The following is a 27,786-nucleotide window of genomic DNA, read 5'->3' on the forward strand; positions in this document are numbered from 1 at the left end:
GTACATTTTCTAAACAGCTTAATGCAAGGAAAGAGTATTTACAGAGTTAGAAACTACCAAATAGTAGAAATCTGATCGAATTTACTTTTCCTATAGAGAAGCAGGGAATGAGGGCAGAGTTGCATGATGAGAGTTTCTGTCCAATTATGTATGGTATTTAGAAGGAAATGGAATACAGTTTTGTACACCAATATTTCTGCTCAAAGGAGTAACAAGAAAAGAAAATTACTCATATATTATAATGAATTGAATATGCATTAGGTTCAAACTATAATTTCAATTAGAGACGTGAATATCAGGAAAATATTTTTATTCTAACAGCAAAGCTTGGTGTTTGCAGACAAAGGACCTGGCACAGATGGAAAGACAAAAGTACCTTCTTCAGTCTGTTGAGTTACAGACATATAATTTAACACAGATGGCAGTTGAGTAGGAATTTTTTTTAAGGAAAATTACTTTTTGAGTGATAAAACTAACTTGGTGTCATTTTCCATAGCACCTGTCTCAAGAGTGACAGAGAAGATGGTTTCCAAATGTAGAAGTTGTCTTCAAAATATATGCTGTTCATTTCTTTTTTTAGAATGAGTTGAGGACACTGCTGCTCTGTGATCACTGATTCTTTTCAGAAACATACATAAAGTAAATGGCTTGGACTTTGTTATAAGGGTTTGGGCTTCAGTCAAAGTTGGCTTTAACAGGGAATGAAAATAGGAGGCTGCTATTTTCCAACACTGTTTAAAATAAAAAATAGTGAAGAAATCATCACTCAAGAAATGAGACTTTATGGCTGTGTTCTGTTGAGTGGGCAGGGTAGTGTAGATGGGTGATTTATTGCAGACACTTCTGTTGTGTCATAATTCACTCAAAATAATGTGACTTATCACACATGCTGACTGGTAGCTTATTTCAACAGACAGTTAAGTGCTAAGTTGAGAACCATGGAAGTGAAAAAGGCTATCTCAAAGAGCTGGGATGTTTGTATATGATTATTGGCTGTGCACAGATTTCAAGACAGGGGATTTTACTGACATTTAAGACAGTTGAAGGAACTACCTAAGCACAGCCGGGTTTATATAAGCCCTGTGAAGAAACCCAGCACAGTGTTTGCAGCAGGCTGTGTATGTGCTTGAGGATGCTGGCTGACAAACATTTCTTCTACTGCCTTAGGCTGTCCTTGCCCATGTCCAATTTCTGACAGATGCCAGGGCAATCATTTGTGGAAATGCGCAATGAACAGGACCAGGAACCTCATCCAGGTGATGAATTGCATTTCTTTTCTTCTTTGACTATTTTTCAGATGTATCCATTTCCTAATGTGGATTTACCACATGGCAGTCTATGTACTCATTCAGAAATATTTAACGACGCAATTGAGGGGCAAGAAAAAATGCAAAAGGTTAGAGGTTACTGCTCAGATCACTGCTGTTTACATTTGTCCAGTTATATTCACAGAGGTTCACAATTTCCAAGCATGTTGTTATTGGTAAAAATAGCTTGGCAACATGTTTGTTCTATAATTTCAACTAATAAGGAGAGTTCTTAAATCCCAAGGATGTCTGAAGGAGAGCTGATAGTAATAAAAATGTGTCAATTTACAGAGTTTTAAAAATGTGAAAACTCAGACACACATAGAAATGAGGAATATGTTGGATTTCTGAGAAAATGCACATTTTCAAATTGAAACATTGAAGAACTTAGTTACTGAAAAGATTGATCAACCCTGTAAAGATTTTTCTCAGCTTCTTTGACACATATTCTGATTAGTCTCTTAGAGTGAAGATGAGGGTTTAATATTCAGATTTTTAGGAACACAGCTCAGAGATTAAAAGTCATTTTAGCTGTTGTGGGTAAATGCCCACATAATTCAGAATTTAATTCAAGGGACATGGAGGAAGACCAGAGATACATAGATATAGGTACACACTGTGGAAAGAAAGATTTCAAAATGGTTTTATTATTAGCCTAAAATAGAGAATTATATTGTCCTCATTTGGATATGAAAGATAGTTTTGTAAAAAAAAATCAGTTTTAATAGGCAAATTTTATTATCACTAAAAAACCTTTGAATTAGCTGTCAGTGGATACCATTTAGTTAAAGTATTTACGCATTAAGGAAATAATTGCTTCTCTGCTTATGTAGCTACCATCTACAAATTCTAGGGATTTATTTGGGATTCTGAATGGATCCAACTACAATGGTATTGTTAAGGTTTCCTGCTTGCATATGCTAACTGATCCTCATCTTTAGAAGCTGATTCTGGGTCAGTACTATTGAATATAGACATTAAAGTCTTGGTTATGATATTTAACTTGTATTCTAGTGATATGGGAAAGGAATAAATTTTCCAGAATATTTGTAAGGAAAAGGACAAAGACTGCATGAGGAAAGGGAAAAGTCCATACCTGTAAAAATGGCTTTCTTCTTTGGTGGTTGGAGAGGAACTAACTTGTCGTTAGGCAAACTGTTTTAAAGAGATTTTCGTTTGGGTTTCTTTTTGTCTGTTTGCTTGCTTGCTTGTTTCTCCTAACTGGATGAGATAGATTTGATTGTGGTGTCAGGCAATCTCTTGTTGAGTTTATACAAGATCTGTATATGTGTCTGCAGGTGTCCCAGTGGAATTCAGAGTCGGACATCTCTCTGACATATGTCAGCTTCCTCAAACATAAAGGAAAATACTTTGTTTCTTCCAGGAGAATTTTGACATTCTTTTCATATTTGGTCATTGTGAAATGCTTGTCAGGACTTTAAGTTTCATGAAATTATACCACACCTTCCTTCCTACAGAGGTTATGTGAACCATCAACATTCTGCAATTCCTATGTTGTGAATTATATCAAAATTCTCTTTATCATCAAGAATTGTATTTTATTATTTTTCTTCTCAGGATCTAGGAGACAAACAAGTGAAATATTTCTCTAAATTCTTTGACACCTTATTGTGTTCCTTGCACTGAATTCAAAATATATTTTTCTACATTCTTTTGTTGTCAATTTTTTGTGTGCCTGGCTGCTTCTCTGGTGGAAAGATCAGCATTTGTATCTGTCATGTGCATCAAAATTGCAGCAGTCTGCCTTGTTATCACTGTGCTGTTGGTTTCATCTGTCCTTTTTTTTTTAATGGAGTCACCAGCAGCTATTGTTCACCTTCTTGCAAGAATGTTGATCAGATATCTCCTGAATTTTTCTGTTACATATTGCCAGACAAGCTCCTCAGTAGGTGTCTTGCTGGGAGTCTAATACCTATTCAGTAAGTTGATTGTCTACCAGATATTTTTTCCAGTCAGTCACAAAGGTTTTCTGCATTCTCCTGGTGCTATTTTCTCTGTGGTCCCTGCCAGTGCCTCCCAAAGTAATCTTTCAAGAAATATTAATCTTCTCTCACTGTACACAGAGTTGCCCTTCAATCACATGAACATAACTTAGGCTGCATTTCTGCTGGCATGCACCACATGCACCCATCATCTCTTTCAGCTGGCAAGAAAAGGAAAACACAGCACACCCAGCACTGACCAGAGCTGTTGTTCCTTCCTCATTCACACATGTGGCACAGAACTGCTCGTCTAGAGACGTGATCATAGCTGCCCTCTGATCTACCTTTCCAGATGGGGATACTCCAAATTTCAACACAAGATTTCTCTACACTTTGTTTTCTGCCATTACAACACCCTCCAGACACCTGATATGATCAATGACCCTCAAGGCTCAAGCTTTAAATTCTTCTAAGGGAAATGGTACACATATCTCTCTTAAGTAGGCTATTCAGAATCATAGAAACTCAGACCATGAAAAGAAACAAACCAAAACAAAGCTCACCAAATCCCTTCAATTCCAAGAACAGTGGGAATTGAAGGGGGTCTCAAAAAAAACATTTTAGTTATTCACCCATGATAGTCATTAATTATGTTCTTTGCTGTTGAGAGACTCTACTGTAAGTCAAGTGATAACATCTGCTAAGACCTGATCATTCCATTTCCAGGTTTGTAATAAATAAGTAAACAGCAGCATCCTAATGCAGGATTTCTGACACATGGACCACCCAGGTTTATTTCTTTTTGCCTTACACTGTCCCACTATAAGTTGGTTTACATATTAGTGAGTCTTTACATATTCTTGAGGTATTCTTTTTAATCCTTAGGCTTGTTTGAATTACTACTTACTCTGATATTTTGTATCTTTATAGTGATACAATAAAGATCAAAGCTTAAAAATATGGCACATATTTTTTAACAAGGGTACAAGCAAACAATAAAGCAGGTAATAAGGAATATGCATACATCAACACCAGAAGGTCTGTGCTCTGATACAGTCAAATCAAAGATGGCCCATCCCTTTTCTCTCAACAGGAAGGCAGCAATAAAGATATCCAGAATGGGAAAACAAAGCTGATGGACAACAGCCTTGCCTAAGATTTAGGGAGGATGGAAAATGCAAAACTGAGGTCATAGTCATGCCATGACATCTTGACTCACAGGGGTCATAAAATTGCTTGTCCAGATTGTGGTTTCTTATGCCTGATGAAGACAAACCTAAAAGGACTCAGGAGCTTCTGTCCCCTGTCCTCTGTGTCACACACACCCATACACAGAGCCATGAGCAGACCTCACACACACATATCTTCATGCTTGTGACTATGAGTGAATGAGTACAAGTGACTGAAATCAGTTTCATTTTTAAAAAATACAAGCATCTTCTTTCACAGTCTTGAACTTTATAGCACTGATTCTTATACTTTCAAGGCTGCCATTTATTCATGAGTTATGCCATGAGAATTTTCAGAATACTAACATGGAAAAGGCATTCCAATGCACCCATGGGGCTTCATGTCCTTGCGGGGAGGACTATCAGCTGCAGTGAAGGCAACAGTATGAGGTGGGACTACAAGCTCTTTTTCTGCTCTCTGTTTTTGGGAAGTGTATTCCTTTCCCCCCACAAAACCACCTTCTCCTGCCTCTTTCCTGGGAACCCACAGATGAGGCAGCTCTGCTCTGTTTTAGCACTTTTCCAAGGAGATATAGTAAATCCACTAGCTGCTGCTGAATGGAAGCACAGTTGTCTTCTCAGCCCTCTGCCTCTCCTCAGCTGGGGCACAGGAGGCATGTACTAGCATTGCCCCATGGAGAAAGAATATCTGTCTGGCCGAGGCAGAACAGAGCACAGTTCATCTGGACTACACAGGATAATGCAAAATATACATCTATATTATAATACTGTAGTATCTTAGTACTCAATCACTTTGACCCCAGTGGCAACATAGATATTTAGAAGGATAGTTTATCATACTGTTGATAATTACTCATCACTGCTATCATTGCTAGATGATTAAAAGGAATACATTTGTCTAGTTTATGTCCAAGATGAGCATTCTCATATCCTGGGAGTCAGTGGTCCATTCATTCCTCTAAAAGCAGTGAACTGAGTGTTGAGTAATCTGTCCTTTGAAATGTGTAAAGAAGCTGTTAAGAGAGCACAAAATATGTTTAGCCAGCAGTACCAGCTGGATGTCAGCCCATCCAGGATATACTCTGCTCAGCTGACAGCTGTTACCAGACCCACATGAGGGTTAGTCTCTAACTCTCTCATGTCTCATTCTGCCTGTCATCAACACCTTTGTTTTGCTCTGTATGAGGGAAGGAAAAAGATATAACATGGGGAAAATGCAGTACCTGGTGGTACAGAGACAGGGATGATTTGCAGGGTGGCAGGTATTTAATATGATATGCACACCATGTTAGACAAGGAGTAGGAAGTTCTTGTTACGCCATAAATTGCATCCTCGCCCCAAAGAGTAAATTACTTTCTGGTCATTCCATCTGTCAGTCCTCTTCCTCTCAGAATCTCAGAAGGAAGCTTTTTGTTTTCTTTTTTTTATCCCCATTCTCTGTCTGTTGTAAGAATCAGTCTTGTGACTGGTACATGTCTTATGTGAAAACTGATTCAAACGTGTTTGTTGCTGCAGCAGGAGAAAGTCCTGGTGCCACAAGAGGGTAAGTGGCGATGAAGATTGGATAGCAGAGCATGCCAGCACAGGGCAACAACGGCTGGACAATGCACAAGGGGAACTTTACTAGGTGCCACTCACTACTCTGAGTGAGTACACTGGCATTTAAATTCCTCCCATAGCAAGTGGGTGTTGAAGGGTAAAAGACCTTTAGTGTTGGAGAGCCAGAACATTTTTTAAGCATTCACATCTTTAAATCATCTTTTTGGAAGTCAACATTAGATTTTACAGGGTTAATAATAAACATGCTTTACAAAACCCCAAATTTGCTCTTCAACTCAGATCAGGAATGTGAAAAGCCTACTATTTTGCTGTCAGCAAAAATCAGTGCCAGCCTTCAAAGGAACAAGTAGCAGCCTTCTTGTTGTTAGGTGACGATCTAAGGCAAGCCAAGCTTTCTAGAGAGAGATACAAGCTTTTGATAAACCAAATAACACAGTTGGTCTGTAGACATGCTTTGGGACTCGCAGAGATCTCCAGAGCAGAAGGTCAGACATGAACACGATCTTGGCTAGCCAAACGCCTGTCGCTTCCCCCAGTCACATCCTTTGGTCTAGCTAAGGCTGTTTCCTCTCCCCCATCGGCCTGGCCGAGCACGGCCGGGGTGGGAGCCCCGTCCCGGGTGGCTCAGCCCGGGACCGGAGGGCGCTGCGCTGCCGCCCCACGCGGTCCGGCCGCTGCCCCACCGCTGCCCCGGGCGGGGAGCTCGCCCGCCGGGCTCAGCCGCCGCTGTGCTGAATGAAGGGCATCGTCCCGCGGCGCCCGTCCCCCAGCGCCCTCTCCTCCCGGGAAGGCAGCGGGGCGCCCGGCCCGGCCGTGTCACAGCGCCGCATCCTCGGTCACCCCTGTCCGTGCGGCGCTCGCACGCCTCCCCGGCCCGCAGCGCCCGCGGGCGCCGGCGCCTCCCGGAGGCCGCCCGGGCTGCGGCGCTGACGGGGGCTCCAAGCCCCGAGCCCCGCCGCCCCCTCCCCTTCCCCGCTGCCGCCCGCCCCCGGGCCCTCCTCCCGTCACTGATTCGGCGCCGGAGCCCCGGGTGCCCGAGCCCCCCTCCCAGCCCCGGCTCCCGAGCTGTCAGTGCGCAGGCAGCGCCGTGGCCCCGCTCCGCACCGCGCTCCGCGCCGCGCTCGGACCCAACGCCGCGGAGCCGCCGCCGCGGGGCGCAGCAGGTACCGTGCCGGGGGAGCCGCCGCCGCCGGGGCCGGCTGCACCTGCAGGGCCGGGCGTGGAGATGGGATCCCCCGCTCGGACAGGGGCGATGGGAGCGGGGCCGCGGGCGGGCCTGGCCCCGGCGGCTCCCGGGGGGCGGCCGCCGTGCGGAGCGGAGGGACCGTCGGGGCTCTGGCGGCGGCCGCCGCGGTCCTGGAGAAGGGGGGTGCGCTCGGGGCACCCTGCGGGATCCCGGCCCTCGGGGCGGCGGGCAGGGCGCGGGCGGGCTGCGCTCCCTCCGTTCCCTCCGAGCGGCTGGACAATAGCGGGAAATGCACGAGTTATCCTCCCTCACACCTATCATCCCCAATATGAAATGGCTGTAGAGTTTATGTGGGAAAGGGTATAAAATTTTGACCCCACTTGTCATGGAGACGAGGTAGGAAAACCTCCTAGGGACTCGCCATTGGGAAGAGCATCCTGGCAAATTCCCACAGGGACAGTTTCTCAGGTGAGAAATAGCAGTATTCCTGCATGGGTCTCTGGTTTCTTGGTGGAACAAAGTCCCGAGGGTCTTTTCAAGAGTAGCATATACAACTGAGTCTGTAATGTATGATTTTATGTTAGATAATACGATTTAGTCCTCTCTGTACTTGGCCATCCCACTGTCATCTCCTCAACCCACTCTGTAAGAGCTCCCAGAGAAGTAGGTCAGTGTCTCCAGATGATGTTTCTATTAGATGCTGGTGAGTTTCTGCGCTGCTGCCTGACTAGAAGGCAGCTTTGTGACCCTTCCGTGTTTGCACATTCTGAATGAGCCGAGCTTCAATTATTCATTCTGATGCTATTGCAACCTTCTGCAGTTTCTCTTCTCCAGGGACGCGATGTGTAACAAGAGTTTGAAACACACCAGTGAGGCCACAATCCTATCTTGGCGTATGGCAGCTGTTTCCTTGTCTAGCCATTTTTAAGGGTTAATTTGTAGTACTAGGAGGTATGTCAAGGAAGAATGAGGATTCCCAATAGAGCAGCATTACCCTGTGCATTCCTTCTGTTTCCCTCTAAAAAGCTGTAATTCAAAGTGCTGAATGGTTCATGGACTAGGCTCTGCACATGAGTTTTTTATTTTCCGTCTGAAAGAAGCAATGCCTTCAGAGGGCATTTGGTTGCCATTAATGGAAAACCTATGGCTTTGATAGAGAATTGGTTTAAATCTGACAATTTGTTGATGTTATAGACATTTGCTGTTTTGTAGGTGAAGAAACAGATGCAAAAATAAAATGCATTGGGACCTGAGATTTGGTGCCAAAACTCAGAACCCTGTTTGTTGTTATTTATGTTTTAGGTGTGATGTTGTTGTTATTTATATTTTACTTGTGTAATCGTCTATCCATTGTGCTGTGCTGTCCATTCATAAACTGTGAACTATTCGTATTTTCCAAATACAGAAGGCTGGGTGGGCCCACAATGGCAGCAGCTATACTTGTGATAACTATCCTGTGACCTGTGGTCATGTAGTGCATGATAAGCTTTTATAGTCTCTATTTTAATAAAAAATAGAGACTATAATAGAGACTATCTCTATTTTAATAAAAGGTGTATTTCAGAAGAGCAGCAAGGCTGCCTGTTCATCACCAGCTCTTGGAAGACTTGTATAAAATAACCTGTAACCTTTGTGTAAAGTAACCTAGATGAACACAAGCACACAGAGAAAAATGATATGTCAGAGGTGTAAAGAGACAAGATAGTTTGAACCTTCTGTGCAGAGCACCCTGTAATACAAAGACCAAAGAAAAAGAGGCCAGTGCTAGCAGAAAATGGACAGGCAGTGAGCCTCTGAGTGATCACTGTCATTGTGCCAGAATTTCACCCATTCTTATGGTTAGTTATAGGCAGAAAGCATTGAAATGAACTGATACTGGTAGTAACAGTAGATTTCTAAGGAGGTGAGTACCTCTGAGGATATAATATTTTCAGCTGAGAAATATCTCCCTCCAAGAGAATGAGTCAATCTCTGCATTGACTTTCAGGCAAAAGAATAGAGAAAAAAGTAGGGTTTAAAATTGCTATAGTCTTACAGATGCTGAAGTTGGGGGCTTTGTTATCAGCATCTGAGGTCAGATGTTAGGATTTGGTGGATTTTACTCCTGAACTCATCCATGCAGCTCCCTTTTTAAATCACCAAAGTATGAAGCATGCATTCTACTCCAAGGTACCTAGTTAAAGAAAATAATGTTTCACTGAATTACAGTTTACTGACTAATCTATAGGGGTGAGGGTCTTTGTACTGTCTTGGAAAACACATTAAGGCTTGGCAATTTGATAGTTTATCTTACAATATTTGAAATACTGGCTGTGATTTTCACCCAATAGAAATTAAAAGCCTCTTACTTCTTGTTTGGCACTCAGAAATTTAGTATGGATCCCGTTGGCCATCAGAAGTAAAGTCAGAACTTCATTTTTCCTTTCAGCTTTTCTGTACCTTTTGCTTTGACCCTCCTCTAGATAAGGAAATTTGTGTTCAAATGAGATAAGCCAATACTACACAAGTGCTGTGTGCTGCTGGTGGTCTGTGAATACCAAGTCTACCCCTGGGTTCTTGTCCCTGTAAAGCCTCTTTCTAGTTGCATGTTTCCTCCAGACAGGTTAGAGAACAAAGGAGGAATTCCTGCTGCTTCTAATCAAAGGTCTGAGGTTTCCAGCAGAGGTAACACTGCCAGAATCAGATGATCACAGAGCAAGCAGTAAGTGACTACTCCAGGGGCTAATAATTGATTACTAGGGCCCCACTGGGAAACAGGGAAAATTTATAAAGCCCTATTTCTCCCTCTTTACCCTCCAGCTGGTTAATTTGCACCACGCATGTTTTCTGCTGTGCCGGGGCCTCAGCCACGGTGCCAGGAAAACTGTCCGTATTGGGTTAAGGAATTTGAGGGCACTGTGGTAATGACTACTGGAATAAGAGTCAGGGCTAGACCAGAGAGTTAAGCCTCTGTTGTCAGGAGGAATACCAGATCATCTTTATTCCAACGTACACAAAGGCTCACTGTCTGCGTTGTGCCTGCTCGTGACTGTCATGGCTGCGTTTCAGCTCTGAGGAAAAGATCCTGCAGTCACTGGTCAAGAGCAGATGCAAAGGAAATGTTCAGTCCATTGAAATCAACCAGCTGCCTTGGTGCTGCCCTTGAAGCGTATGCTGCTGTTTTAACTACAGTGAATGTAATAAATTAGGGCATTTCTATCATACCCCTAAGTCTGTGAAGAGAAATGGTCACATCTTTCCTAATTATTTTGTCAGTATTCCAGCAGGTTCTGACAGAATTGACTTCAGTTTACATACTAAAGGCTATTCGTAGAACAAGAGTGAGAGATTTCATTTGGGCTTTGAGTATTTTTAATGTAAAAGTTGAGATTCTTGACTATGGTTAGCACATTAATGCAAATATTTGTTTTGGTGAGGCATAGAACATAGCAGGTAAAGGAGGCTATAAACTGGGTAAACATGATTATCTGAACAGGCAGATCTTCTTTAAATATCAGAAGATTCAGAGCTCATAATATGTATGCTTTTAATATGTGCCAGTCCTTCAGAGAGGCCACAAGCTGCTCAACACTGACACAGTAGCTGCATTGGGGTGACCTGGATCTGCTTTTATTCAGTGTTTGCTTAGAGGACCTGGATGGTAAATAAGGAGTGGGTATATCATGTTTTCCAGGGACATAAAACTGTGACACTTGAAATATGCAGGAGGAAAATACTAGAATTCAAAATTTTTCCAATAAATTGGAAGACCTTCTAGGAAAAGACCTGAATTGAATTCAGTAGGGATAAGTACAAGGTACTACAATAAGGCAGAAATTACCAACTAAATAAGCACAAGGCAGAAGTAAATGACTAGGTTGCAACTCCACAGAAAAGAATATGTTATGATAGATCACAAGCTGAATATGAGTCAATGTCATACTGTTGCAAATAAAGGCAAACATCTTGCTAGGATATGTAAAAGACATGGAAGTCTGGAAGACATGAAGCAATCCTTTTGCTCTGAGGCCAGAGCCTCAGCTTGGGGGCCGTGCAAAGTGTTGGTTCTTGCACTTTGAGACAGGTGCAATTCAATCAATGGGAGTCCAGAGGAGGGCGGTAGGACTCATCACGGGTCACAAAAATGTGACCTGCAACATGATTTGAAATAACTGTAATTTTTAGACCAGAAATTTGACAGGGGAATATAACAGTCTTCAGATAAAAAATAGAGAAGGAAATGATCTTTTCTTCATGGTGGATGGAGCAGAAAGCAAGAAGCAGCAGAAAGTAAGATTATTTTAAACTACAAGAGTAATTTTCTAGGACCTAGGATAATAAAAACGGTTGGATATTTGATATAGGGAGGTTCTGAAAACATTTTAAAAACAGGTTAGACAATCATCTGTGAAGAATCAAATAAGGCTAGTGATCCTATAATGGGAAAGCACCTTGGACTGTTCAGTGTCTTAAGTTCTCCTCTAGACCATTCTTCTAGCATCTGTAGATCATTTCATGTGAATGAGATAAAAGAAGTCTGCTGGCCCTGTTCTGATAGTTGTCTCGTATCCAGGGGTAGCACAGCACCAAGACCACAGACCACCTCTTTCTGAAAAGAGCCTGAAAGAAGAGTAAGAGCTTTCTAGAAGACTGTTAGAAGGGGTCACTCTTTTTAGAAGAAAGGGGAAGTTATGAAACATTCTGATTTCCCAGGAGCAGATGCTTGATTCAGTTTATGAATGCTGAAAACAATGCTATGGAAGAAGAAAAATTAATCAGGATTAGCAGTTAGTAAAATTATCTGAACTGAAAATACAAACTCTTCTAGTATTTTATTCCTTGAATGAAAGGCTGTAGTCAAAAAATGGGTTTTAGAGGTAAAATGGAATAAATAATGGAATTCAGAATAGGAATAAAGTAAATCATAGTCCTATGATTTATATTTTTAGGCATTTATCCAGGGAGATAATCTAGGTCCTGTAATACTCATGGTTTAACATATGTTGTTTCATATAAATGGAACAGACAGTCCCCTGTGCATGGTGAAAAATCCTGGATCTCTGTGAGGAGACAGGTAAAAAGAAAAAATGAGAGCAATGATCAACACTTGGGGATGCTGAAGTGGTGGGCTGCACATAAGATCCTGAATAGAACACATTCTGAGTCCAACCAAATAGTATTTTAATCCTCTAAAGGGACAGGGATTTTTCTCTCTCCTCAGGCTTTAGACCTTTTCACTCAGACAAAAAGAAAAGCTCTTAGAGAAGCTAAAGCCTACTGGGAGCAGTGGAAGTGTTTTTATAGCAAGCAGGCAATAGGGAATTTTTTCTGTGAAAATAGGTACTCTGTAGGACTGAAAGGCTGCAAAGCAACTGCTGGAAAGAATCTGTGTTGAATGAACAAGGCAAGGAGAACATGAAGAGCCAGGCTGCACTTTTTGTAGCCTGTTTTTGTGGAGCTGTTGCTCCGTGAACATATTAGCATAATCATCTCTTGTAATTTAAAGACTCTTACACTGGAATTATCCATAAATTGATGGAAATCCTGATTTTTTGTCTAGTCTAGGATACATGAGCACAAACTGTGATACTACATAAGCTGTGATGGATTTTCCCCCTCCCCGCATCTTCCATTACTGCTGGAACACCTTGGGAAAAATAATTATATACTTAGAAAGCCAGTCACTTGATGCCCCAGATATTTCAAAGTGAATTCACATCCCTTCCACCCAAGGACTGAGTAGTGCTTGACATCAGCTTATACTGCTTTGCCTGAGTTTATTTCATTATTCCTCTTCCCATCCTAGCTTTTACTGTCTTTACTTCTCAGATGAGTGTATGAAACAGTCTTTATTTGAGAGACAGAAAGGGTATCCAAAAGAAGGTCTGCTGTGATCCAGTGCTAAAGGAAATTTAGCTTTGGAACAAGGTGGTTCTGGAAGAAGATCAAGCAAATATAGCTAATGTAAAAAAATCCTATTTTTACTATTAAGAGGAGACAACAAGGTGAAGGGTTTATTCTCCAAGAAACTTGTGAGGAAATCTGAGACAGGCTGTGCAGAAAAATACTGAACATGCTGGAGGGGGTTCTGCAGATGGTAAATGTTTCTCCTGGTGGAAAATGTTGATAATTATCTTGAAAAGGAGAGCTGTTAGACAGAAGTAGCTACAAGGAAGGTAGGTGACTGAAAGAATTTGAATAGAGGAAGCACTGTCTTGAAATATGAACTGAATATGAATGTTTGGGTTTAGGGTGCACGTCTGGAATTTCTCAGTGTGGCTGCAAGGAAATTGTGCAGGCTGTTGCAAATGGTCCTTCTTTCAGTACGAGCTGCGTATTTAATGCAAAGTAATGATATCCAAGCCTGCTTTAAATGAAGCATCTGCATAGCCAGGTTCAGAGCAGCCACATCCTTCATGTTTTTTTATATTATGTCCAACTAGAGTCTAAAAGTCAGGTAAAACCTGCCAATGCATTGATGCAGTTGTTATTTCAGTATTTTAACAAAATTCTTCTCCTATGAGCAAAATCAGAGGCATCAGCTTCAAGCTGTCAAAGGCAATTTTGTCTGGGAGGAACCTGGCTGGTCACGATGAGCCTGGAATTGTGAGCACTTGACAGGCACTGAGAGCTTCCTCCCTGTGAATGAGGAGCTGATGAGTGAACAGCAGTGACCAGCAGTGCTTTTTGAGGGCAATGCCAAAGCCTTTTACCAGCAGCTCCCCGAAGCTGACAGAGTTTTACTGAAATAGTCACACAAGCGTTTCTGCTGCCGTGATGAGAGGACTGATGTTTTCTTAAATACTGGAAGCAATATAAAGCTAGAAAGCAGATACTGGAAAAACCTTGTAAGGGTATGTGTGTATTGAGGGCATTGCTCAGGAATGCTTCTCTCTGTCCCACTATCCAGGGACGTCGATTCTGTCTTGTAGGCGGCAGCACCTCTGTGTCAGATTGTCACAGAAAAGTCCAGGTTCAAAAACCTGTGAAGTGAAAACTTGACTTATGCAGGGTGTTGGGGAGGAATTTCACAGTTCCCTGTTGAAAAAGATGACAAGCTGATTAAATCAGTGGACCAAAATATACTAAATGTTTTAAAAGTGAAATCAGAAACTGTGGTTTTCCTGAAGATATCAAATATCAATTCACAGCTTTGGGTTGTCTCATTTGCAAAAGCTATAGCCTTCTGAGAAATAATTGCTAGTAAGATGGGTAAAAAATTGAAAGAACTCAGATTCCAGCTGTCTACAGATCTTCCTCACAAGGGATTTGGCAAGTAAGACAGAAAATGGGAACTACACCTTGCTGATTGTGAAGTGTCAGTATTAATAAGCATGACAATTACTAACCCTGATGATTTACTTTGCTGCATTTAATTGTCACTATAGGTTACTATATGTATTGAAGAATTTCAGTGTGCATCAAGAACTTCTGTTCCATACCAGGGGAAATCTCTATCTCAAGGGGTCTCAACTGTCTGGTGACAAAAATGGGGGTAGTCCCAGGCAGTGATTATTCTTTAATTATTGTTTCTTGATCTGTGTACCAATTCCCTGTGTACAAAAGCAACAGAATTATCATGGATAATAGGAAGAAATACTTTCCTGTGAGGGCAATGAAGCAGTGAAACAGTTTGCCCAGAGAGGTTGTGAATGTCCATCCTTGGAAGTGCTCAAGGCCAAGTTGGATGGGACTCTGGTCTAGGGGAAGGTGTCCCTGGCCATGGCAGAGGGTTGGAACTAGATGATCTTTAAGTTCTCTTGCAATCAAAATCATTCTATGATGCTATGATCCAGTTGGACAGTTGGAGAATGGGACCAGAAAAAATATTAGCATGTGTGAACTATGACTGACACCCCTTTTTCCCCACACAAAAGTTTTCATTCAGATCTGTGTCCTGACCCAGTAGGAGAAAGGGCAGAAATGAAATGCCAGAGCAGAGATGAAAGATAAATGGATCTTAATGCCTTTTATCACCTTCCTCACCGAACTAGAGCTCAGTGAATTTCCAAATTGAGATGTTGCCGCATGTTGACAATGTAGAGCAGCACTGCAGTGCAATTCAGTGTTCTCTGAGTTTCTTTACAGTAATGAAACAGCAGGGCATGAAAAGAAATGGATGTGGGTTTTTGGCTGAGTGTGATGGCAGATGTTAAAAGACAGCATGTTTTCCTGACTTACCTGTCAAGACACGCTAAAAAACTCGCAAAGAAAGCAGCATTCCTGCAGAAACTGCCCCAGTACATTGAGAGTTTTTTCAGATAGATTTGCAAAGCCTATTGTCAGAAAGCAGTAGTCAGTATAAAACATAGCATTGGAAGATGATTTATCAAGCAAAGTAAAACTAATCTCATCCTTTCTGACAGTTTTCTGTTAACTGCAGGTTGTCAGGATGGAGACCAGATTTATCCATCTTGTGAAAATTTTTGGACTGCTAAATCAGCTCATAGCAGACAGTGAATTCAGATTCAATGATTAAATAAAAAATGGTTTTTGTTGTCATGGCATGTAATCCCAGCTGGCACAGCTATCCATTAATTCCCATAGGGGTTCACTGCTTCTCTCCACAGTTTTATCCTAACTTGAGGTTTGATGATTAACCAGCAAGAACCAGCATATTCACTCTAGCTTTCACTCAGGTGGGTGATGTGGCAGGTCTTAGAGAAATGACTGGAGGACAACATTCCAGTGAGTGGGGGAAGGGTTTGAAAGCAACTTCTGCAGGTGCAGAGTTCCAGGAAAAAATTATGATTATTTGCCCACTGAAGTGAGAAAGGGAGAGAAGGTGTGGCTATGCAGCTATAGAAGAAAACAGAAAAGAAAAATCTAAAACTTGTTTCTGTTTGATTAGGATCTTGCATTGCAATTAAATTAAAATCATATATTCACTGATACAAAGTGGAGGAGCACAAACTCACAGAAGGAAAATTGAGGATAAAAAATCATTACAGAGAGGACAATGAACAAGCCTTGAGAGCGCCCACAGGTTCCAGTATCTCTTGTAATATCATCACAATTTCCAGGACAACACCCTTCAACAGGAAGGTGTAACACAAAATTCCTGTAATGTCAATTGCTTTCCTATTTGCTATATCTTTGTGGAGCTTGGGTCCCACAAGTTCATATTCATTCCTGGACAAATAAACCTACTATTAACAGTTGTTTTCATTCTTAGTGAGGAAATAAGAGAAGAACAAGAAAGAATCACTGCAAGATTTTGCCCAGCTGATGGTGCCATAGTGTGCTGCTGGATGACTGGGAATGTGAATGAAAGTGGAAGGCAACAGGGAACAGGAAGGAAAGCCTGTACAGCCTGTGTTTAACTGGAATATTTACTCTCATCTTGATGACCTTTAATGTCTCTAAGTATTTGTTGCAACTAAGGATTTAAAGAAAATGGACAAATACAGCATTAACTCTGAGAATAGCCCAGGAACCTCCTCTTCTGTAAGTGTGAGTGGAGGATGAATATATTAATTCAGCTGCACTGAAGCAAACTGTTGCTTAGGTCCATAGAGGAAAGTGTGGTTCAAAACAAGTCAAATATCTGCCTGTCCTGTAGGTGTATTTACATAAGGTAAACACCTACTGATGTTCTCTGAACTGTTGCTGGACTTTCATTTCTTAGCAGAGGGAGGGGATATTTTCCTGAGAGCTAAACCTTACTTCACTGGAAGGAAGTAGTGTAGAAAGGCTGCTAGAAAGAGTTATGATGTGTAACAATAAAGCAGAAAGAATAAAGGTTTTAGAATTTGAGTTGATTCCAGAGTACTGATTCCAGTGTCATTCTGCCTACCTAGTGTTTCCACTTTGTCACTCACAGCTCAGTTTACCCAATTGAGTTTAAAGCAGAGATTATTTTTTTTTAATGCTCCTAAGGATTTGAACTATCCTGCCACTTCAGGAAAGCCTTAATAAGCTTGTGATCAGTGGGGCTGTCCAAACAGTTTTTCTTTCTGTATGAACCCTTTAAAGTCCCCATGCTTCTTGTGTTATTGGGGAAAATTATTTCTCTTTTTCCTTAAGAAACTCTTACTAAAAGAGAAAAATTACAGCAGTAGTCTGGGATGTTGAACCCATCTGCATTTTACTTAGGTTCCCAATTTTGTCTCCAACCTAGAAAAGCATTTGGTAAACACTTCTAAGTTTTCTTCTTCATTGTCTCTTAAGAGTCTCTCATTTGTATAGTCATTGCCTTCCTCTTCTCCTTTAGCACTGCTGTGCTACTAACTGGCTCTTGCTTGTTCATTCCAGTTCTGTCAGATGATTAAATCAAACCATTTTATTTCATAGAGTCATGTAATGGTTTGGGTTGGAAGGGACCCTAGAGATCATTTAGTTCCAACTCGCCCCCCATCATGGGCAGGGACACCTTACATTAGCCCAGGTTGCTTCAAGCCCCATCCAGCCTGGCCTTGAACACTTCCAGGGATGAGACATCCACAACTGTCTGGGCATCCTGTTCCAGTGCTTAACAACCTTCACAGGAAAGATCTTTTTTCTAAATATCTAATCGAAACCTACCCTCTTTCAGTTTAAAGCTATTCCCCCTTGTCCTATCACTACTTGCCCTCATGACAAATCTGTCTGCTTTCTTGTAGCCCTTTAGGTACTGAAAGGCTGCAGTAAGGTCACCCTGAGGCCTTCTCTTCTCTAAACTGAACAAATCCAACTCTCCCAGCCAATCTTCATAGAAGAGGTGCTCCAGCTCTCTGGTTATTTTTGTAGCCCTCCTCTGGACTCATGCAAACATCTTTAATATCCACATCCATCACATTCATTTTAAGTATCTTAAGCCAGTTGAGAAGTTTAAAATAAAAACCCTGTGAATAGTTTTTGTTCATTTTTAGAGACTAATTTCACATTGGAATAGCCTGAATTGCTTGTACTCAGCATTCTTTCTCATAAAGTGTCTGTCATCCCAGTAGGTCTGCTGCAGGTACAGTTTCTGGCAGTGTCCTTTTGCTTCTTATGGTTTTACCATCACAGGCAAAAACACCCAGGACTTTTGTGAGAAAATCCTCCTGCTACACGGCTTCTAGTCCAGCCACCTGGAACAAGGAAATTGCCCTCTACTCCATCCTCTGAGTCCTCTGAGTCCTCTCTCTCTAGAACTTGATTGCAGTGTGCAGTCTGCCTTTGGGGCCTTCCTCTCTCAAACTTAACTGAGATCTTTATGGTATTCACTGACAAAATGTCAGATAGTTTCTTTTGCCTGTCAAAATACCTCCTGATATTCCAGGCCAGACTCTTTATTAATCCTTTATGCCAGTGTGATCTGCCTCCTGGTGCAGCACTATGATTCCTGCTTGGATAGATGAAATGCTCCAATATCACCTTATTCCACAGTCTCAGCATCTCTTGTGCACACCAAGAAAAAGAAATGAACACATAAACCAGGTTAAAAAAGGAAATTATGTTTGGGGCTGAGAAAAGAGATGGTTTAACTTTGGTATTGTAATTGTAGTGGAATCCATGTGAAAATTTCAACTGTTGGAATGGTCTCAGTGTTTTATGTCTAAAGGTAGCAGTGTTAAATAAAACACTGCACAGCAGCAGACTTTTGGTTTTCTCAAGATGTGGTTTCCAGTCTCCTCTGGCCTCTGCTTTCACAGGAGCTGTTTGTCACTGAACTCCTTCCCATCAATGGCCAGGTTTTTCACTGTTTATTGCTGGTGTAATTTCAATGATTGCTTATCCACTGCTGCTTTAACTGCATGTGAAAACAACTTTACAGTATTCAACACATTTTATGAACTACAGTTTAAACTCAAATGTTCTAGCAGTGTTTTCTGTTCCTCCACTTCTGGCCAGTGTTAGAGTACATTTCTTTGCTTTGAAGTTTTAATCCTGTTTTCTTGACTAGTGTGTTTGTGGTGGAGAGTTGGACTTGTGTAATGTGTTCTTTTAGAAAAGGATATAAAAAATTATTACATCTTAAAGCATTAGTTTGCTGGAAGAACTCCTTGCTCCCCCCTGGGACTTATTCAGCCATCTTCTCTACTTAAACACCCTTTTGTCTAAATTAATATATTTTAAAATGTAATGGTAGCCAAAAAGGCAGATGCAGTGTATCACCCTGGTACTTCAAATGTATATGACAAATTTTCTTAAATGATGTTAAAGAAGAAAAATCCTAATGTCAGAACTATCATGTTTTCATTTTGGTCAGTGAATTTACATCATTTCACGTAATATCATTTTAGCTTAACCAGAGTTGTTAGGACTTCAGTTGAAACAGCAAGTTTCATCATATTCTAAAATGCAGGGTACCAGTAGTGGCTTCTGCCCAAAAAGTCTCTCCATTTCCTTTTCCTGAGTATGGCTGGAGTTGAGGCACTTGAAAATAATTTTTGCCTCTCCACAGATTTTTGAGTACACAGAAGATGGTTTATTATGTTAAAGAACTCTCCCTTGACTCAGGGAAACATTCAAAATTAAGCACTTTCTATATTAATGGCATACATGCCTGTCATTCAAGGCATGACATATACTTTCTAAAAGGCATCCTGAATGCTTCAGACAATGTTTTACCTCCCAGGGTTGTGCCAGAGTTAAAAAAAAGAAAAACAAACACTTTCACCAAAAGCCAAGAAAGGCCAGAGCCTTAAGTGAATCACTGATTTTGTTACTCATCTACTCTTACACAGATTTTGCTTTTGAGGATGTGCTACAATTATTTTCTCTTTGATGCTGGAAGAACTGAAGCATTTGCATCATTATCTGATGCTCTTAATCTGTGTTGGATGAGTGGAACAGACAGTATGTGGTATCTTGGGAAAAGAAATCTCACTAACTATAGTCCAAGAAAGATGTTCATTACACAGGCTTTCACTGATTCAAATAATTGAAACATTTGCAGCTGTCCTTAAATATTAGGGTGAGAGCTAGGGAGAACATGGCTTTGCTCTTGCAGCTTACAGGATTTAAAAAACCTTTTAGTAACAGCTGAGCCAATTGTACTGCTTCAATTTTGTTTCATATCTCATTCTTCAGTGATATTCCTGGCAAAACTCCCACTGAAATTAAAGGACTCTTGCATAAGGTAGGACTAGGGAACCTGGATAATTAATATTTTGGTATAAAAAGAAAACCCTTGTGGGTTTCACAAGTAGGTCTGTCCTGCAAGTGTAGAAATGGGTGACCTTTCTATTGTTGAATGTCCTTTTGTAGATCCACGTGTCTCAATAGAAGAGTAAAACTAATTGCCTTTTCATTGGTGGATTGATTCTGTTCCAGGACAGAAAAATCACCTCCAGCAAACTCAAAGCTATTAAAATTTCCTGGGTCATGCAAATGATGAATTCTGACTTTCTTTTCAAGAAAGTTTTGCAGCTCTTGTTCTACTATGTGAGTCAGTACCACTTTAGCCCCTTCTTTTCAGGTCACTAATTTAATGCCAGTGTCTTTGAGAATTGTTTAGCTGCATCATGTGTTTTGTGCCTCCTATTCCAAATTAGTTTCTTGACTTCTTCTCTGTGGTCTGCTGTTCCTGCTGGTACTGCCTAAAGTAAAATCAGTAGCCTACCTAGCTTATCAGTTGGGTCTGCTCAGCTTCTTCCATGCTTCTGTGGTGTTGAGACAATAAGGAATGGCAGGGTAGGGGACAAGGGCCCTGATTTGTGTGTAAATGTAATGAGAATAACACAGCTGCCACATACTGAAGGCCTATTTTCCATCTCTAGTCTGGATATTTCACTTCACTCTTCAGTTTTAAAACTTGGATCACAGCATGAACTCAGGGCTGGTGCCACAGTGTCCGCAGCCAGCTTCACATCCCTAGTGCTATCTCTTCTCTGCCAGAAGAAAACTGTACCAGTAAAAGAGACTTGGGCACCATAAACAATTTTGGGGGCATTTTGGCAGCTTGATCTTTCAGAATTACTATGAGAATACTCAAGTCTAAAAGCTGTCACGAGTTGCCTCTGTTTATAGAACCCCTTCAGCTGGATTGTCTTCCTAATGATTGGCAAATTATTCTTAGCCTGGTTTAGTTTGAGAGGCAGCTATTAGATACTTTCCACATTATTTTTAAAAGAACCTAAATAGTGCTGAAAATGGTGAGTGGGAGCTGTCAAGGAAACAACTTGCTAATGGAAGCACAGCATAATTAACTGCTTTATTTAAATTACTTGCTTTTGGAAAGAGCTGATAAATAAGGGGCAGCAGCAGCAGAGGGTCTTTGCAACTGTACTGAGTTATCCAATGTTTAATAAGGGGCCTTATTACAGAGAAATTAACTTTCAAACAGAAACAAGGATAGTGGTCATTTGAAGGCTCATAAGGTCAGATTCACTACACACTTTATTAAACTTGGTCTGTTTTGTCTTTCTGTGCTTTTTTCGGCCAGCAGTGATGTCCTTTCAGTATCCCCCCTGACTCCTGGATATGCTGAACAAAGTCTGGAGCCCAGGCAGCATTTCAGAGAAGCAGGCTTGTTGCTAAAAATGCAAATGCCATATCCTTTCCTGTCATTTGTTGTCTCAAGAGCACACAGCCATGTCACAGTCATCCTGGTTCTCCGTGCAGCCACACCATGGTGATCACTGGAATAACAATGAATGAGTATGAATCTGGAGCATCTAATAGCCCTTAAAAGTTTGCCTTTAGGGCTTGGTTTTCTAAGCTGGAATGAGCCTGCCATGCTGGAGGTAGCACTCTGCAAGAATAATACTGCTGAACCAGCTGCTGGGCTCACAAGTGTGACAGTTTGGGATTTAGTTCTTAGTGAGATATTAGGGTCTACTAGTATTGTTTAAATGGCAGCAGTAGCCAAATGCTGTACAGACATGGAAAGAAAGACAGCCATTTCCCTGAGGAATACAGAAACTACAAAGTAAGCTAAAATAAAGACAGCATGGAAGCAGATGTGTGACACTTAGGTATGGATTAATTGTTTCATTGAATATGCTTCAATTTGCTGGAGGGAAAATAGTCTGTCTGTTAGACCTGCTGTTAGCTGGTTAATTCCATGTAAGTGCCATGGCTAGGGTTATTAGGGAGTGAATTTTAAATGCAAGGAGTAGTAGCTATGGGATTCAGTTACAGACTCAGGAATCATGACTTAGGAAGTCTCTAGTCCAAGTTCCTGCTGAGAGCAGGGCCAACACTGAATGCAGACTGGGTTGCTCACAGCTTAATCTAGTCTTGTTTGTAAACTTCCAAGGATGGAGATCTTGCAATCTCTTTGGGCAAACTGTTATATTCTTAGTTGTCTCATCATGAAATTATTTTGCTTATATCTGGTCTGACTCTTCCCCTTCGGATTTAATGATCATTGTCTGTTCCTCTTCCACCATGCTCACCAGTGCAGTACCTTGCACTGTCTGGAGCCACTAAAGGCAGTGAAAGGCTGCTACTAGGTCCCCCCAAAGTTTTCTCTTTTCCATGCTAAACAAGCCCAGTTCAATCAGCGTCTCCTTGTTGGGCAGGTGCTTCAGACCTCAACCATCTTGGCTGCCCTCTTCTGGAATCACTCAAGTGCCAACTGAAGAGGAATAATCACAGTCTGTGGTTCCTGGCTGTGTTCTGTTCTGCACCTCAGAGTGCTGTAAGCCTTTAGTATCTGCAGAGCACAGCACTGTCTCAGGTACAAATTATTGTTCTCCTGAAGCTCTAGATTCTTTTCAGATCCTTTTCAGACAGAATTCCAACCAGTCATCAGTCTGTACCAACACACAGGCTAGTCCATCCAGGTACAGTATTTTGCATTTATCGTCACTGAATTTCTTTTCAGTCCATCCCACTAGTCTGTCTGGGTCCCTCTGAATAGCAGCTGTACCTCCAAGTATGTTGGTCAACCATTTGTTTTGGTGTCATCTGCAGACTGATCAGTGGGCATTCTCTCTGCTTCTCAGGACATTTATAAATAATATTGAAACATCTGAAATTGAACATTAAACACTAGTTCTCAAGCCTGATAATCCAGTCAGTTTTTCACTTATTTAGTAGTCCACTTATCTAACATCAAAATTTGGACAGAGGGATGCTCTAGGAGACTGAAACAAAAGCCTTGCTAAAATGCAGGTGACATCCGCTGATCTCTTCCCACAAGACAGCAATCAGTATGATTAGTCTATGCTCAATTAAATAACGTGGGCTAAATTGCATGTCCTTTGACTAAAAATATGTTCTAAGAAGAACACTCCATGATTTTCCCAGGGACCAAAGTGAGGGGCTAACTTGTTGACGACCCTGTAGTTTTGCAGGTAGTGTCACTTGTCCTTTCTGAGCATGGGTGCCACATTTGCCTATCTCCAGTCACCAGGGACTTCCTCTGATCTCCCATCACCTTTCAAAGATGATCGAGAGTGGCCTCAAATTGACATCACTCAGCTCTCTCAGCAACCTTCATTGCAGCCCGTGGAGGCCTGAAGGAGCAGGCTAGGTCAGGAAAAACATTCTGAATTCAGGGGCATGGAGGAGAATTCTGAGATGTCGCAGGCAGAATGGGAGCTTCGGACAAAGTTTATTAGAGAAGCCCTCCCTTCACGAACAGAAGCCACAAGGTACAGAAAGGACTCCCTTTCTAAATCCTTTCTGAGAGAGGAACAGAGCTACAGCTGGACACAATCTCAGCCCCAGACTTAGTCGATGGTTTATATCTAAAGAGTTACACAGGTTTAATTGAGCTTTTATGCACCTTCATTCTGCAGAATTAAGGATGGCAAACCAGATATATTTCTATAAATAAAATTATTTATTTATTTTAATTTATTACAATAATGATTAGAGGGGAAAAAAACTTAATCAGAATCATTTCCTGCACAGTATGGATTGGTATTACTGGTGATTTAGTGCACTGTTTTTGAAGCAATTATATTAAAGCGATTATATTCAAGGTAGCAGAATAATTGTTAAGCAGAGATTGATGTTACTTATCTACACCAACAACTGGGAAAATCTGTGTCGTTCAGCCTCAAGGAATAACCTTGAGAAGTGTCCCCACTGAAAGGAAGGATCTTCACACACCTTAGGGAGGTATGCTAGAAATCTTTGCTGTGCAAAAGTGACACTGGCCTTTTATAGTATAAAGTGATTGACTTTAATATGCGTTCAAAACAGGCATTTTTTAGATTATGTGTTCTCAGGCTTACTCAGCAAAATATGCTTTCTGCTGAAAAATGTGTTGGCAGCTTTTTAGTTCCTTCTCTTCAACTTCCAAATCAGGACCTGCACATCCTTGCTGCTCCCAGCCTTGGTCAGGGAGCTTCAGTCTTGCATGTCCTTGTGGTGGGGGTGGGAGTTTGGTCAAGCTGGTCTCAGCATTCTTCAGTGCTAAGAACAGCAGAGTTATCCTTGCTCAGTGTTATCACTCAGTTATCCTTGCTCACTGTTTTCACTGATCAGCAGCCCGTCCTTGCTCCACTGAACAGCAAACTCTCCTTGCTCAGCCCTTCACTGACAAACTTACAAGCCTGCTTAGGCTGAGAGCCCTGCTACAGATGTCTGTGAGAGAAGTGATCTAAGATAAAATTGGGACATGGACAGGTATTGCTTTTAGTCTTTGCTAGTGTGCCATTTTCATGTAATTGAGAATCTAATTTATTCTTGGGTTCTTATGTATTAAAGCTGCACCTCAGATTTCATTTTATTCTCAAGTGTGAGAGAGCAGGGTTCGAGCTGAATTCCTTCTGGTGAGTGATTCTAGGTATCACATCTTGCCAAGTAGGATCCCATTGTCACCTCACAGTCTATGTGCATTCTGTGTGCTTTACTTCTATTACTAGGCCATCTCAGATGATTCAAATATTTACCCCTTTATCCTTTTTAATGCAGGATTTGTCTTCAACCCTCCCCCCAATGAGTTGCATGTTTTGCTTCTGTTCTGCTGCTCTGTGAATTCATTGTTTGCAGGCTGGCAAGGCACCAGTTTTGGTGTGACAGATGGAGCAGACTGCAAACCAGGCAGTTGCCTCCTAGCCTGAATGATATTTTAATAAGCACCGAGAGGTGACAGAAAGAGGAGCTTCTCACTGGAATGACTGGCAGTTTTGTTTCCAGCCTGAAAGCACTAATAGATAATTTTTGGCCTCAATCCAAAAAAAAAAATTTAGCAGAAAATCCTATTAGCTCCTAACTTTTTTAGGGGTCAAAGAAGTTTTTATGTCTAGTCTGTTATCCATTTAGGGAGTTGTTTCCCTATTTTTGGTATTTCAGTTCTCTCTCAGAAATTGTACACTTTAGGAGAGTTTCCTTTTACTTACCATTTTGTTTTCCTTCTTTTTTTTATTACTTGAGCAATTTTCTCCATTGTCTTCCTTCCCTAAACATTCCTTCTTCTTCATATTTCTTTATACTTTCCACAGATTCATGTTGGAATAATGGGATCTAACAGCTTACTTGGCTTCCAGCTTCCACATCCTGTGAAACAACTACTGCACTGTGAGGCAATGGCATCTGCATGGGAATCTCTAGAGCATATGTCCTCTTTTCCCTGCCCTCCAGCTGTGTCTCCATTGTATAATGCAGGGTTTGTGTAGGGCTTTGTTTCATCCTTGGTCTTATGAATAAAAAAAGGCACAACAAAAGGGAGCTCTGGCAAATCCCCAGCAGGCTCTGAGATCCCTCTGCAATGTGAGCAACATGGTGTTTTGCAGTCAAGCTGTAGGATAGTCAGGCTTTCGAAGGAGAAGATGCTTTTTCTTTCCACAAGAACAGGTTAAAAATGTCCAGCTCTCACTAGGAAAATATAAAAGTGGTGCTGGGATCTGAACTATGGTGTGGTCCCATACACTGCTCAAAAAACACACTGGAAATTTCTCAATATTTGGACATGGATCTTCCATGGACATGGACATGGATCATGTTTATTTAGCAATATTCAAGTCTGGATTTCAACTCATTTGTGAGCTGTAAATTAATGCTATTCCTGCTAAAATATGCTTCTTTTTTCTTCCAGATACAATGATGACACTGAACGTTCAGATCATCTTTGGCCTCCTTTGCTGCATGATTTTTCTTCCTACAGATGGCTTCCCAGCAGACACCAGTACTGAATTTCGCTCTGCCTTCTCTGTGGCCAGAACCAGCAGCATGGAAGGAAGCTCTGAGATGGTGATTACCTTTGACAAAGTATATGTGAATATTGGCAATGATTTTGACCCCAAGACTGGACTGTTTCGCTGCCGGATCCCAGGAGCCTACTACTTTTCCTTCACCGTTGGGAAATACCCAAAGAAAAACTTGTCTGTCATGCTGATGAGAAACAAGAATGAGGTGCAGGTAATTGTGTATGATGAACATCACCGCAAGGAACGCAAGGTGGCCAGCCAGAGTGCCATGCTGCAGCTTGACTACGGGGACACAGTGTGGCTGCGTTTACACGGAGATCCCAAGTACGCTCTTTACAGCAATGTGGGGCCCTATACAACTTTCAATGGCTACCTGATCTATCCAGACACTTCTGCCTTCTTCCAGAATGCTCTTGACTCTCAAGAGCTCGGGCCACATCCTCACACAATTCAGCAGCTCCCCAGAGAGCAGAATGAAGCTTCACAGCGACGTGTGTTGTCTGACCAGCCAAAGAGGGTACAAGACCCTCGCTCTGCATTTTCTGTTGCCCGCTCACAAAGTCTCCTGGGGACAGATGAGAAGCAAACCCAGCACGAGCCAATCACATTTGATACAGAGTTCGTGAATATTGGAAAAGATTTCAATGCCTCCACTGGCATCTTCACATGCCGTATACCTGGTGCATACTATTTCTCCTTCACCATTGGCAAAATGCCCTTTAAGACCATGTCAGTGAAGCTGATGAAGAACCACAATGAGGTGCAGGCCATGATCTATGATGACAACCACTCCAAGCGGCGAGAGATGCAGAGCCAGAGCATCATGCTGCCTCTGCAATACGGGGACACCGTTTGGCTCTACAGCCATCAGCATGATGGCTACGGTGCCTACAGCAACCACGGCAAGTACATCACCTTCACAGGCTTCCTCATCTATTCAGAGGCTCAGCCAAAGTGGCTGCCAGGTGCCAGCTCACCTCAAGGGTCAAACAATTAAATGCAGATGTGAAAGGAGCATAAGAAGAGCCAAGGTGCCATGAACTTGGGTATAGCTTCTCTGAATATCATCCTCTACTTTGAGCATGCTGTCATGTGTCCAGTGCTTTCCTTACGCTGCACGCTTGTGCCCTGTCTGCAGGGCCACTGCTGTGTGTGCCATTCATCCATAGAGAGGCCTTTCAGGTTGTAGCTGTGTGTCCCGTGTTGGTGTTTGATTTAACATAAAGCATGAGGTAGTTTTGGGGCAGGGAGGGCACTGTAGTGAGATGCTGAGGATCAGAGAACTACTGCAGTCATGTTACTGCAGATCTCCAGCATCCAGAGAGCAAAGGGTGTGGTGGCTTTCCTTGTTTATCCAGGGAGGGAATAAATGTAATGAAAATGAATGTAATAAAAATACAAAATATGAGAATGTTCTCAGTTTGGAAGTTTTGCTACTTTGTGAGACTTGCGTGCTTGTCACTGGCTGAGGTACCAGCCAGTACGGAGCTCAGGTGAGAGAGGTGCATGGTGACTGTGTGAGCTGATGATATGTTACTGAGCCAGTCTGTCTGTGTACACTCTTAAATCATTTGTGTGTATGTGAACGGTTGGTACCTCTTATGGTT

At 41.8% G+C, this 27,786-nt stretch overlaps 1 protein-coding gene across 2 annotated transcripts; it reads left to right on the top strand.

The window, feature by feature from the left end:
- The first annotated feature begins 1,207 nt into the window (after positions 1 to 1,207).
- C1QTNF4 (C1q and TNF related 4) lies at positions 1,208 to 27,594 on the top strand. 2 transcript variants are annotated; one of them, XM_054275730.1, is made up of 2 exons: positions 1,208 to 1,256; positions 26,068 to 27,594. In XM_054275730.1, exons 1-2 carry the CDS (start codon positions 1,223 to 1,225, stop codon positions 27,174 to 27,176), a joined length of 1,143 nt encoding a protein of 380 aa, XP_054131705.1. In that variant the 5' UTR covers positions 1,208 to 1,222; the 3' UTR covers positions 27,177 to 27,594. The 2 variants fall into 2 exon arrangements, with proteins under 2 accessions (XP_054131705.1, XP_054131706.1); XM_054275731.1 differs by lacking the exon at positions 1,208 to 1,256 and adding an exon at positions 7,068 to 7,164.
- Positions 27,595 to 27,786: the final 192 nt, after the last annotated feature.

This window comes from Melozone crissalis, unplaced genomic scaffold, assembly GCF_028551555.1.
Source record: "Melozone crissalis strain CALT ecotype California unplaced genomic scaffold, PUWL_Pcris_2 ptg000018l_1, whole genome shotgun sequence".
Taxonomy (NCBI): Eukaryota; Metazoa; Chordata; class Aves; order Passeriformes; family Passerellidae; genus Melozone; species Melozone crissalis.

Excerpts from the sequence above, each read along its gene's own strand:
- C1QTNF4 (XM_054275730.1), top strand. The coding sequence starts at position 1,223 with ATGCGCAATGAACAGGACCAGGAACCTCATCCAG. Across the intron at positions 1,257-26,067 it reads GGACCAGGAACCTCATCCAG|ATACAATGATGACACTGAAC; the intron begins GTGATGAATTGC and ends TTTTTCTTCCAG.